General features: G+C 34.3%; 1 protein-coding gene across 1 annotated transcript in view; it reads left to right on the top strand.

The window, feature by feature from the left end:
* Positions 1-14,101, top strand: part of ADGRG6 (adhesion G protein-coupled receptor G6) — a 129,508-nt gene that overhangs the window by 1,330 nt on the left and 114,077 nt on the right. The window contains exon 2 of the mRNA XM_006915419.3: positions 6,186-6,286. Coding sequence (XP_006915481.1) covers positions 6,186-6,286 — 101 coding nt within the window. The remainder of the gene's footprint in view (positions 1-6,185; positions 6,287-14,101) is intronic.

The raw sequence follows: 14,101 nt of genomic DNA, 5'->3' as shown, positions 1-14,101 counted from the left end.
TGGACCTTCACCTCCCAGTCTCCCTCACACACATTTTTAAAATGAGAAAAGGAATAGCACCCAGAAGCCTAGCACTCTGTAGCTCTCTTCCTGGTAGTGAGCAGAGTAATTAGAAAAGAACCACTTATTTTTATTAAAACTACATGTGAAGTAATTCTACACCTATGAGTTTTAAAGTTTCATTTATCCCAGTGGAATCATCAAGGTGTAGCCTGAAATCATTTATTTTGGGATACAGCCAACAGTCTCATATAAGAGTTGTTCTTATATAAAGGCAACATATTTTGAATGAATGTGAGTTTGTTTTAAACTTCAGTATTTTCATGAAAATATAGTAGAGTTTTTAACAGCAGATATTTGTCTAGCTTACTTTCAACTTTCCTATTTTATTTCCATTGAAATAAAAGATGTGAAAATGATCAACAGGTAATGGAATAATGACCTGATTATGAAATTGTTATATAGTCCCTTTGAATTTCCACGTGATTAAAAAATCTTATGTCATAGAGTGAAAACATGAATATTTGATCACATAAAATATAGAGTTTAGTACCCTGATTTGAGTTCTTTATTGCTCTATTTTGGCTGAAAGTTTTTCCATTTCTTGCCATATTATAACCTTTTTTTTCCATTTTGCTGTTTATTATTCATATGGAATGGTTTAAAATAAACTGATTTTCTTTAGATATTAGTATGTTAGAATATATGGAAATAACACCAACCTTTCCAAGGTAAATATTTCTGCTGTCTTCTTGAAAAATGTTAAAATGGGGAACATAAACTATATTATCTTTTAAATTTTAATTTTAAAAGGTTCAAGTATATAAACTATTTAAGCGTAGTTTCTGCTTACTTCTTGTGGAGAAAGAGTTTTTATATGTTGTGACCCTCAAGTTCTGAAATTACAGTTTTATAAATATATTCTGGAGTTGTAGTGACTGCATATTTTTCATACTCAGAAATTTTGTAGATTTAACAAGACTTGCATTAATTGGTCTCAAGCTGCATGAAACTACTGTTCCATTTATGGCTTATATAAATTACATGACATTGTGTTTTTCCGATATGAATGGTGAATGAGGCTATTGTCTCTTGGCTTATGGGAAATATTAGAAGCTTGTAGTTTTACTGCCTAACTGGACACGTCACTCTAATTTCTGGAAATAATGATTTAAAGAGTCAGTTTATATATTAAAAGTAAACTGACAGCTGCTTCCTTAAACCTGACCATTTTTCTAACTGCCCATATGTTCCAGAGTTTATATCTCAGATGGGATAATTAAGTTTCTAAAGACTATTTAGACTTTAGACTAAATAGAAAAAGACTTTGTTCAATGTGTGTGGCATTTTTGGGAAAAAACTGTATCTTTCCATTTTCATTTCTAGTTGAATGACCTTTCATTATCTACATTGGATGCATACTTAGTGACGGAGATGATAACATTTAAAGGACATTTCAATTGTAACTAAAAATGCCAATAAAACTTGAGTGTGGCTACCTGAGTATCCTCTTACTTTCCTTTATAAGCATTACTCAGGATGGAATTATTTAGTTTCCCTCAAGGAAATCAAGGCTACTTCAAGATTACTGTATTTAAAACATTTATAGCAAATATGACAAAGGCTTAACATATTTAGAATAGAATTGGTAAAAAAATAAAATCACAAATTAGTAAGAAAAACATTTATATTGTAATAGAAAACTATACAAATAACTTGAACATGCCAATCCAAATAAAGGAAATCCAAGTGAGACACTACTACCAAACTGGCAACGATTAAAGCAGTGATGCTCAATAGTGACGAGAGTGTCATAAGGTAAATATTGATACACTTCTGTGTAAATGTGTATGTGTGCACTTATCTTTATTTAGAAATAATTTTAAACCTACAGAAAAGTTGCAAGAGTAGTGCAAAGAATACCTGTATACTCTTACACAGAATCACTTATAGTAAATATTTACATCATTTGTTTTATCATTTTTTTCTCTCTTCCCTCCACCTACCACTCTGTGTGCACGCGTGCATGTGCGCACACACACACACACACAAATTTTTTTCTGAAACATCTGAAAGTTAAGGTACATCAGGGCTCTAAGTTTTATTTTTTTAATTGAAAAATTTATTGAGATATTTGTAGGTTCACTCGCGGTTGTAAAAAATAATATAGATAGGTACTCATTTACCCAGTTTCTCCCAGCGATAACCTTTTGTAGAACTGTAGCGTAATATCACAACCAGGATACTGGTAAAATATACTACCTCTCTTTTTTCAGATGTTCCCAGTTTTACATATACTTGTGTGTGTGTGTGTGTGTGTGTGTGTGTATTTCTCAAGTTGATCTTTTCAATCACCTACAGTACAAGCCAGTTACACATGTTAACAGCTCAAGTAAGGGTCAAAGTCTGTGCAGATGTGAAGAATCAATCTTTCTGCCTTTTTGAAGCCAGGGTGAATGGAACTTAAATCACATAACTGGAGTAATAGAATGTGTTGCTTAGGCTCAGGAACATGATCTTAACCAGAAGAAGAAATATAATTATAAGCAGACTTGAATAAACCAAATTACCATTGTTTTCACTCTAGGAGAATGAGGGTATTCTCTTTGCAACTCCTCACACACTTTTCTGAAAAGATTTGCCATAGAAATAAAGTTGAGATATGGAGAATTAAGTTAACTCTAATTACTGCTGGTATCAATGGAACTAGTAACATATTAACTTCTCCACTAATTTCAAAATTTCCTTACTAATTTCTCTTTCAATGATGATGTTTAGGGGAGCTGGTAGAAGCAAAGGGATGGAAGATGATAGGTTTTTTAGATTATTTCAGTGATGCATTTGGATTAAATCACGTCCACAAAGCATTATAGCCACATTTAAAATGATTCTTATAAAAGGGTTCAGTTCTCAAGCTTCCTGAGACAGGACTCAAGCATATTGTATTTTATACCCTATACAGGTTGAAAAGGTTGCGTTTGCAATAGAGACAGCTTGGTTCTCAAAAAAGACAGGTGAATTGGAAGCCAGGTGACTCTGGGGTCTTTTGGCACTGTCACTACTGATTATGTGCTGTCATGCGAGTGATTTAGCATCACAGTTCTTTCGACTGTGAGATGATAGGTTTTAGTGTGTAATTTTGAGATTATTTTCAGATCATAAAGTCTGTGACTCTCTTAAAAATATTCTTCCTCTCTTCAATGGAACTTCGAGTCCACAACCCAAGTGACACAAGATTGTACTATGTTTTTTGTAGTTCCTGTTTAGAACCCTAGTAACCCTGTTCAGGATTTTTCCATTCTTGTGAGAATGTTGTTTAAATCTCAGAGATGTGTCTTTGCTAAGTGATCCCCTGAGAAGACACACAGTGCTTTCCTTCCTCTGTTCTATTCTTAATTTACTTGTTTCTGTTCTTCAGTAAACAGTAAAGTGGATGAAAGTTGGCATGTCATATAGTTTATATTTGATTATAAGTGCTTGCCCTGTCCTAGGTTCCTTTTCTGTGCAGAATTATGGAATCTTGAGAACTGGAATGCATCAAGCCCTCTGTTGTCTGCAGGCAGATTTGTAAAACGGCTTCAGGTTTAGATGTGGAATCTCAAGTGTCAGACCTTTTATAGCAAAAGAAAGTTGTGTGAGCACGTGGAATAAACAATATTGAGTATTGCTGAGCTAAAGAACATAATTCCCTGAATATTGTTTAGAGAGCATGTGAACTTAAGAGGCGACTATTATTCGCATATTGATAAAGGAGAATTGTCACATGCCACAAAAATTAAACAAACTAGCGTTCTCTTGAGCTGATACTCCTTTCCGTTAATATCTGTAAGGCTGGCAGCCAGGTTTGATTGGTGCACCCCTTTATTTTTCTGGGCATCATTGTTCTCTGTGAAGTGAGGTTAGACTTCATTTTTGGTCCTCCCAACTCTAAACTTTTTTGAATATATAACTGTGCTTTTGTTTTAGAGTCATACTCATTCATCTTCAGCATGAATGGGAAACACCTCATTTATCCAGCATCAAAGAAAAATGGACCCATTCTTCCAAATGAATGAACTTTTCATGTGACAGTTTATCATTTACCCTTTTTAAAGCTCTTACTAAGTGCCATGCAGTCTTATCTGTAGTTCTTTTTGGTGGGTAATGCCTTATTTACACAAGAGGAAATAGGCTCAAATGTAAGTACTTGCCCCCCGCAAACCACACAGTAAACAGAGGCACCAGGATGCAACTCTGTGCTATTCCAGAGTTCACATCCATTATTATGATGATGATTTACTTTAACATATTGCTTCTCATAAGCAGTAACACTGCTCTTAATTTCAAATATTTTGGATGAAGGTATTTGAAAACATACCTTTTATACAAAAAACAGAAACAAAAACTACTCTTCAGAACTTAGCATTTCCCTAAGTTAGAATTTCCTTTAGGAGCTGCACGATGCTGGAACTTCTAGTTTGGTGAATATAACAATGTGGCTTTAATATCAGACACTACTTGAAATTCCATATTCATGGCCGAATGAATGATTGATTTTATTTCTGTTCTCAGGTGATCCCAGAAGAGGCCACAGAGTCAGTTGGTCGGTGTTGGCATTAATCCTATTGTCCATTCTTGTTTAAGTCTTTTCTTTTGATTTCACTGTTGACAGAATAACCACACTTATATTAGAATGCCTGGGATGGTGGTAATAATAATAGCTAATATTTATTGAGTGCTTACTGAGTGTCAGGCATTGTTCTCAGAAGACATGGGCTGATTTAATCATCCAACAACTCTGTGGACAAGATTCCATTGTTGTTCCTAATACATACAGGTGAAGAATAGGAGGCACAGGTGGTCAAGCAATTTTGTAAGGGTTGCTTAGTTTATAAGTAGCAAACCTAGGTTTGTCTGAGTCTAGAGCTTGTTGAACTGCTTGGTTCCACTTATAGGCAGATATTTTTCAATAAATATACTGTTGGCTCTTAGTATCCTGGGTTTTTTGTCTGAGGATTCAGCCAACCTCACATGGAAACCAGTATTTCTGTCTGTGGTTGGGAATGCACAGATGTAGAGGGTGGACTGCATTGTCCTACACCAGTTTCTATAAGGGACTTGAGCATCTGTGGATTTTGGCATTTTCAGGAGTCATGAAGTTAGGTGTTTTGGGAGTCCTAAGTTATGCATGGTTTTTCTACTGCACAGGGATCAGTGCCTCTGACCTCTGGGTTGTTTAAGGGTCAACTGTACTATGATCCTAAAGTATCCTATAATTGCCTCTCTTTTTAGAAATAAAACAACTCTCAATTACCACTTGTAACCGATGTAACCAACTCCCTTTGGGTATTTGAGATCTGGAGACTTCTTATAGCTGTTTGTCTTCCTGCCTCACGACTCTCTTTCTCACTGGTCCATTTAGGGTGCCTTTTGGTGACTGACTTTTACACTTGCTGCCTCCTTCACTGGCTTGCCTCTTTTGATGGGGCCGAGTCAACAAAAAGTATCAAGCCACTGTTCTGAGCCAAGATAATATGGCTATTCCTGTTGAAATCATCATTAAGTCATAATTTTGAGTTTAAAGATGAGACTGCCGTACAGAGCATTATTTGAGAGTCTAATGTCATTTATGAATTTTTGTAATACTTAGTGTTTATTGATCATTTACAAATGTTGATAGATGTATAAAGTACTTAATCTTTTTGGATACTAATGCTTCAGTGCTTCATTTTAAGGCAAAGAGAGCTTAAGCAATTTAATTTTCATTATCTCCATTTGGAAGCAGCAGATACTATAAAATGAAAATATTGCCTTAAAGTCTGAATTTCTGGGAGATTTTAGGTGATGTAGATATAATCATCCTCTTGCTACCCAGGTGGTTATGTGACTGGTGATGCTGAAGGCTGAAGCTGAAATTGCTTTATTTTTTTCTTGAACTATAGGACTATTTCCCCATCTTCATGAGAGATAACCTATTATATATACTCTGACAAGGAAGGTGCCACCAGGTGGCAAGTAAAATAAATGGATTTTTTTTAATGCCTAATTAGCCTAAGAAGGTGATTAATTCATCATCTTTATTTGGAAGCAAGACTGAAAAAGGTTTCTATTTTCTGGTTCCTGCTGGAAACCTATACATTTACTATTATTGTCCTAATGCTTTATCGAATTCTAAGTGTCCTGATTGTTGCTTTCTTCCACTGCAGGATGTTTCACTCCGGTCGAATGTGGAGCTGTCATTGGAAGTGGAAGCCAAGTTCTCTTTTGTTCTTATACGCTTTATATACTGTCTGTGTCCCTCACTTAGGTAAGTAAGACTTTTTCTTTTTCAAACCCTGAATTTAATAATGATTCAATTGCCTTCAGCATAAGTGTGCTATTTGTTTAAGTAACCTTATTTGTTGTCATTCTTTTCTGTTTCTGCCCTTATAGGCTTTTTCTGTCCATGGCCTCTCATGGCGTTCTGACTTTTGTGAGAATATCGTTACTTTGATCATTGTTTTATTTTCTAATAAGTATATTTCTTTAATCTTTGCTGCATTTTTTAGCTTTATTTATTTATTTAGCCAATGTTGAGTGGTGAGATAGCTACATATCTGACATTAAAAAATGTACTAGATTTTTCTTCTACTATTGAATAAATATACAGTACTTAATTTTCTCTCTTCAAGTTTTCATATAGTTATTTATAGAAAGTGAAGTATAGACTTTGCTATTTTTATTTAACTTGATTTTATTGCAATGTATGAGACAGGAATTTGAAATTAAGTTTAGACCACCAATTTTATTTAGTTGACTTAAAATGATATGAAAAAGTTCATTTTAATTGCAGTATTTTTGGAATTAAATATCTAATTTTCTTAATTACCATTTTTTCTGAACTTTGAAACAAGATCCTTTTAGCTGTTGTTGAAAGCTAAAATTTCTATAAACAGCTAATTATATGAATAAGCCAATGAGAACCTGAGGAATGTGAACGAGTTTAAAAGTAAATGTTTATTATCTGATTTTATTACTGAGCAGACTGCACTTCTCTTTAATCTATTTTATTTGACTTATTATTTTTACTGCTTCATTTATTCAGTTTATTATATTTTCCTTTATAATAAAGTCATTACTCATAAAGTCTTATGTATTTATTACTTGAGATTTAACCAAGATGTTATACATTCCATATTTATAACATGTCTGTATATTATTATAAATAATACACTTATTGAATCATAGAGATAGAGTATCTGCTAAAATTGCTTATTTATGGGTTAGGGAATTCAACTTGTATTTAATATATCAATACTTTTTTCCAAGCCATCTAGTATTTTAATTGTTTCAGCTCCGTACTTGGAAAATCCCTGGCACTTGTTTAATGGTTTCAAAACAAAACTGATCTTTTACTGAATTTTTTTATGTTTGTTTCAATTTAATTATAAAGTCACTCTGTTATTTTCATTTCCAGAAAGTGGAAACAAACTTGTAAAGAGATCTGAAAAGTTCACATACATTAGATTTTTATGATGTAATTGAAATATTTCTTAACTTTCAAAAGTGATCCTCCAAGAGCCAATTACATGAAGTGAGATAAATTATGAGATTAAAACTAGTTGAGGTCTGTTAACTTTCATTTTTGTTAGGTCGAGTCTCCTTCAGACCTTACATTGGGACTTTTTACTTTTGATGTTAACATTTTAGTTGATATACGCACATTTCGTATTTTAATCGTTTGAATAAATGAAGTGAAAGACATGTTTTTAGGCTGATTGGAAGGAGTCATCTGTGCTAGGACTAAAGTGAGGCAAGAGAAGGGACAAAGGATACAAAATTTAAGGAGACAGTCATTCTCAAGGTCGTAGGAATGAGAGTACTTAAGTTCGTTTTTGTTGTTGTCTCATACTGGAAACCTTTCTTAAGAGTTTCTTTCATTACCCAACACTTCGTGTGCATCAGGTAAGGCTTTGTGACATGGCTACTGTGTTTACTAATAAAGCCAGAAGTTTTTGTATCTATGTATCTGTAAACATGATTCACTTAAAATGCCACCACTTCACACATGAACATATGAACTCACAAACATACTTTAAGGGGCTATTATTGGCATTTTAATATAATTTTTTCCTTGTAAGTAACAACATAGGGTTCCTTAAAATAATATGTATTAAAACTTTAGAGATATATAATTTTTAAAGTTCTCTCTTTAAGAAATACCACTCACTATATTTTCACGATCATTTAGTGCCTAACTGTACCGTGTACTCTGACTTTTTTCACTGCTCCAGATGACCCCTGGTGATCTTATCGAGTCTAAACGCTTTAAATGGCATCTTGATGCCAATGTCTCTTAAATCCATATCTCAGCCCTGGCCCCTTTCTTGACCCTGGAGACACCTTTTGGATTGCTTATTCTCATCTGTACTTTAAAATAGGCATCAAACTTCACATATGCAAACAAGATTCTTGATTTCTACCTCTTAAACCCAAATCTGCTTCACTCTCAATCGTTACAGTCCATCCGACTATCCTGCTATTCTGTCCTACTCTCACTGTTTTCTAGACAGATCAGCCTTTTTAGTTCAGATGATTAAAAATTAGAATCATTCTTTAATTTGGGTGATAGTCATAGTTTAATTCATAGAACAGAATTGCAACGTTAAATCTCTTAGTAGATGGTTAAGTTAACATTTGTAGATGCACAGGGCATTTACAAAGCAAAAATTATGCCGAGTTTATGTTTTTTGTCATTTAAACTGGTCCCACAGGAGTGCAGATTACAAAACCTGATTGTTTCCTACCCACTAGCTTGACAGTATTTAGAGAGGTCGATAACATCTAGTATTATCACGGAGGTGAGGAAAGGGCACACCCTAACACTGATGGTTCTGACTTTTGGGAAAGTAACTGGGTAACATTTTTTCAAAATTAAGAATGTGTATTTTCTTTGACATCATTCCCACATGTAGGCATCTATCCTTTGAAATTAAAAAATAAATAAATAAAAACATAGAGAAATATGTACCACTATGTTAACTATAATATTGTAATAGCAAGCAGTTGGTAAAGACTAATTGTTCACTAACAAGCAAATGGTTACATAATTTTTTTTATATTAACAATGTGATATACTGTGCAGTCATTCAAAGCAATGTGGTCAAATCGTGTATATTGGCTTGGAAAGATGTCCATGATGTTGTTAAATTAAAAAGCAAGTTGCAGGACATTATAAGATTATCCCAGATTTGTAATAGTTTGTCTTACAAAACTGGGATGTGTTGTTTATATACATTTGAATAAGACTGTATAAACATATTAATAAAACATGGAATGATACACACCAGACTTCAAAATAGGTTATCTCAGGAGCATAAAATCTCAGGGGCATAGGAAAGGTTATCTCAGGCTTGGAGTAAAGAGAAAGGCAACTCTGAATTATTTGCCTTGTTACAATGAGCATGTATCACTTCAGTACTTCGGGGAAAAAATCGTGATAAAATTCTTTGGTTTAAAAAAAAAAGCCACATTAAAAAAGTGGCCAAAGTATGTATATTGTACTTTTCTGTTAGTCACTTAACTGTTAACTCTGGCTCTTTCTTCACTTGATAAGAATGTCTAAAAGGTGTTTCAAATAATAACCTCTTTTTATGTAACATGACACTCCATGACTCTGAAGATGAATGATGATATCTCAAGTAGACAGAAGGTTATGGCTTCAAGTAGAGTAGGAAACAAAGAACCAAGAGCCAATGAATTCCTAAGCAACCAGGAGCCTGTTTCCACACAGATAGCCTTAGTCATGAGCGCTGAGGGGAGGAGCCTCCCTTCTCTCCTGAAAACCGATGATATCAGCAGATTATTTCAAAGCTCAGTGTTATTCTGATATCTATGATACATCAACTAAGAGGGAAATGTTTCTGAAAGTACAATCTGGCTTGAATTGTGTACTTTCTAGCCCAGAGCACAGCACAGTTCTGGAAGGCAAATGATTGGGCAAAAGGAGTCTTGTGCTGCTTTTTGTTTGTGTGTTAATTTTTCTTGTGATTATAGAATGAGCAGTTACTCTGTAGTAACAATTATACTGCAACCTGTATTTAAGTGTTAAACATACCATTATATATATATATCTTTATATTTGATCAAAAGGCTTTCAAATACATGGAAAAATTGTGCTTTTATCAATCTGTCAGGTTATTTTTTAGCCATTTTAGTATTAATATGTCCTTAAAATTACTAAATAAATGTATGTGAAGGGTCAAAAACAAGGCTCCCTTTATGCAAACTATTCTTATCAAGTATAAAAAAGAGCCAGGATACTGATTGACTAACAGAAGATTATAATATGTAATGATAATTTTTTTTTCAATCAGGGTCAACATGCTCCAAATTATTGTCTGAAGCTTTCAGCTGAAGGGCTGTTTTCCCATTCTGTGCTTCAGATTAGATGAGCCAATGTAATTGAGTAAACAAATCCTAGAAAGTTGTTTACAAAAGTTTCTTTGAGGCATCTTCCCTGATAATTTCCTTCATATACATTTGGGATGATCTGAATTTGATGTAGGTACATGTGAAATCTGACACTGGAGCTATAAACTCAATTACATAGGTATGGAATAGGGATGACTTAACTTGTCACCACAGAGACAATTTCAAGTGCCTAAGCAGTGTGATGGGGCCACAGATAAAACTGATACCCACTGATGGTGTTGGGAAGAGAGGGTGTGAGCAGAGTCCTACTCTTCATTGGTCAGATCACACTAGTTGCCAGCATGGTTGTCATACTACAGGGAGAGTTCGTAACAGCATATCCAGACAGGTGGGTTGGCATGGTGATGGGTCTCGAGCAATCTGAGGAATGTTTCAGAGCATCTCTGTCTCCCCTGTGTTATGTGAAGCCTCTGTGGAGTAGGCTGCAGCTGTGGACTCATGTCCTTTGTGTCAGCCACAACACTATTGCCTTTGTGTAACAGTTTTTTTCTTAAGAGTAAAAATCCTGATAAATTTAATAAACAATTACAGAAATGGCATATTTACTTTGAAGTAGTGAAGTAAGTAGGAATAGATAGTGATCTTAAGATAGTTGAAGAAACAGACTTATTCTAATGATCTCAAAGAGCAGAATTAGGACGATTGAGTTGATGTTTCCATATCAAATGACTTTCCTGGTAATTGGTTGCCAAAAAATAAAACCAGCTGTCCTTCAAATTCCTCCTCATCACTGAAATCTGGACACAAAGAAGGAATCTCGATATTGAAGAAAAATTTTAATGAAATCTTGAAACCTTCCTTAGCCTACAGTTAAATCATAAAATAAGTGTGTATTATATAGTCTTGTGTTTTTATATACAGAATGCCATATTGTGTCTATTTTAACTCCAAAGTTTTACCTCAAAAGTTTCTTCTGTGTATTTCCTATCAATTTTAGCAGATAAATTTTGTACTGAATTAGAGGTTGGGTAGGCAACTTTCATGCACACAATAAACCTGGGGAACTCTAGACTTTGGCAGGAATGAAATAATCTGCAATTTTCAAATTAATAACTTAAAGATTTTTTTTTTAATTTTTAGCAAGTAGAACATGTGTTTTTTGGCTCTATTCTTATTAAGACTGCAATATCAGAATATTCAGTAAGTAAAGAATGTGGAAAAGAACAAAGTTAAAAAGAACCAAAGAGAGAGAGAGAAACTTATTCTAGATTTAATGAGTAAATATATTTTACAGGATAGAACAGCAAGGGAGGGAGGTTAGATGAGAAAATATATTAATCCCACAATGAACATGAAGTTACAATATTATAAACATACTTCCTCCTCCACTGAACGAAGACGATTAAACACCTGAAAAAATAAGGTCATTTGCCAACATATGGGTGGTAGCTGTCACCTGTTTAGATTGACCTTTTCAACCATTTTCAGAAGCAAAACAGAGTAAATTTTTAAAAGAATGAAGGAGTCCAACAGAAACTGTGTTACCACCATAATTCTATGGTTAAGACTAATTATCTTATTTTTAAAAATGATTAAAAATGTTTACAGCCAATTAATACTTTTAGATGAACTCCTTTCTCAGGAAAATGGTTTGAATTACGATGCATGACATGTCAAAATATCCTGGTTCGTAGTCATTCCTAAACCAGCTTTATCCCAAAATTGTGGTTTAAAAATGATATGCTTTTTAAAAAAATTTTCTTCAATAAATAAACTGTTATGAGTCAAAAAAAGAGGCCTCCCCTAATATATGCTGCTGCAAGCTTGGTGTTACTAGTTTAGACAAAGAGGGAACGTGTTTGCACTAGAGCCCAGGTAATGGATTTTGTCAACCCAGTTAAAATTCAGAATATTTTTTCCTCTTTATTTTTAAAATTACACTAATCATTATTTTTGGTCTGGGCACAGCTACAAGAATGTACTAATGCTCATAATTTTTGCAAATCCCCAAACAGAAGGATCTATTAAGAAGATTCTTTACCTGGTCAAAACTTTGAAGAGTATTGTTAATGTAAAATACAGCTCCAAAAAAAGAAAATACTCTGGGTGGGAATATTAATCACTGCTTTTAAACACATCCACAGTTCCTTCCTTCCTTTATTTTTTTACCTTAAATACACGCACAGAAATATGGCATTATGTACAATTGTTATTGGCCTTATTGAATATAAGGAAGTTTTGATGGATTACTGGCTTATTAAACAGAATTTGAAGGCAGAGGATGAGAGTTTTCTGGTCATAGAGATTTTAGTGGTTTCAGTAGTGATACTATAAGGGGGAAAGCTAGACTTTTAGAGATACTTTGCCTTGGTGGTGGTTTTTTTCAGAGAGAACAAGCTCTGAGTATATGCACTAAGACATGGTGGAATGTGGCCTCCACCTCTTCCTGAATTCCCTTAATCAGACTGTCTCCTGACTGGCTCATCAGAGCCCAATGTTAGCTTTTTACTTATACTGCTAATCACATTTCTCTTTAGAATGGAAGGTAACTTGAAAATCTGTAATTTGTAGGACGTTCATGACCACAAATACTGTTACAATACTGATGCAGTACTAATATTTCAATAAACGGTAAGATTTGTGGTTCTTCTCTCCAAGCCTTTGCTATCTTGACATAGGACTTTTCCCTTCCGGTTCAGTAAGCCCTGATACCTTCCCTGGTGTTTGATTAGACCTCTCATTACTTCTTGTCATTTTACTTGCTTAGGTCTCACACATACACATATTAGAGAAGTCTGCCTCTCTTTGCAACTATTTCCGAAGAAAGTTCTCTATATTTGTATCCGTTTCTTTTTTTTTAATTGAGATATAATTGATATATGACATTATATTATGTAACCATTTCTTATATTTAAAGTGGCGTCTATTTACAAACAAGATGCTATGATTGTGCCAACACAGAAGAGGTTGTCAGTACATGTTTAGCAAATGAGTCAAATTGCTTTCCAAGCTGCTCTCCTGTGACTTTGAATTTCCCTTAGCAGGGTGAGTCTAGCAGATCTAAGAGTTAGGTGATCTTAATCAAAGCCTTTTTCCTCTCCCCCAAATTATTAAGGTAAGTTTAACATTTGTGAGAGCATTATAGTACTTAAAGGAGTTACAGAGAATGGAGAGTTAGTATTGTTACTCTTAGACACATTTGAAAGCTAGGGCTATGTCAATGTAATATTTGAGTGTTGTGTATGTATGTACATGTATCAGATATTTTCACATATATATCGGGCTCTTTTCAAAGTCGTGGCTATGCAGAGCTAAATCATGGTCCTTAATGTGAAGGCATTTTAGGGTTGATGGGGAGACTGACATGAGACAAATAGGAAGCACTGTGATATGTAATCTAAAACAATTGCAAAACTCTAACGTAATCAAGCGATAACAGAAGAGATCTCAGAAAAGTTTTCATGGAGGAGGTAATGTTAAAACCACATCTTATAGCAGCAGTGATGAAAAAAAAAATTACAAAATGGTATGGCTTCCTCATTAACCGTTGGAGAGCTTTGCCCTACAGTTGGATTGGGTGGCTAGCCGTGAAAACTGATGCAGCTGTGGGAGTGGTTTGTACCCGTTGAGTATCAGCCCTGATGAAGACAGAAAGTATGAAGATGGAAAATGGGTATGGAAATGGAGAAGGGCCATCTAAGCAGAAAAA

This window comes from Pteropus alecto, unplaced genomic scaffold (genome assembly GCF_000325575.1).
Source record: "Pteropus alecto unplaced genomic scaffold, ASM32557v1 scaffold185, whole genome shotgun sequence".
Lineage (NCBI taxonomy): Eukaryota > Metazoa > Chordata > Mammalia > Chiroptera > Pteropodidae > Pteropus > Pteropus alecto.
The sequence above is the reverse complement of the archived record's forward strand: the minus strand, read 5'-3'. Positions and strand labels throughout refer to the sequence as shown.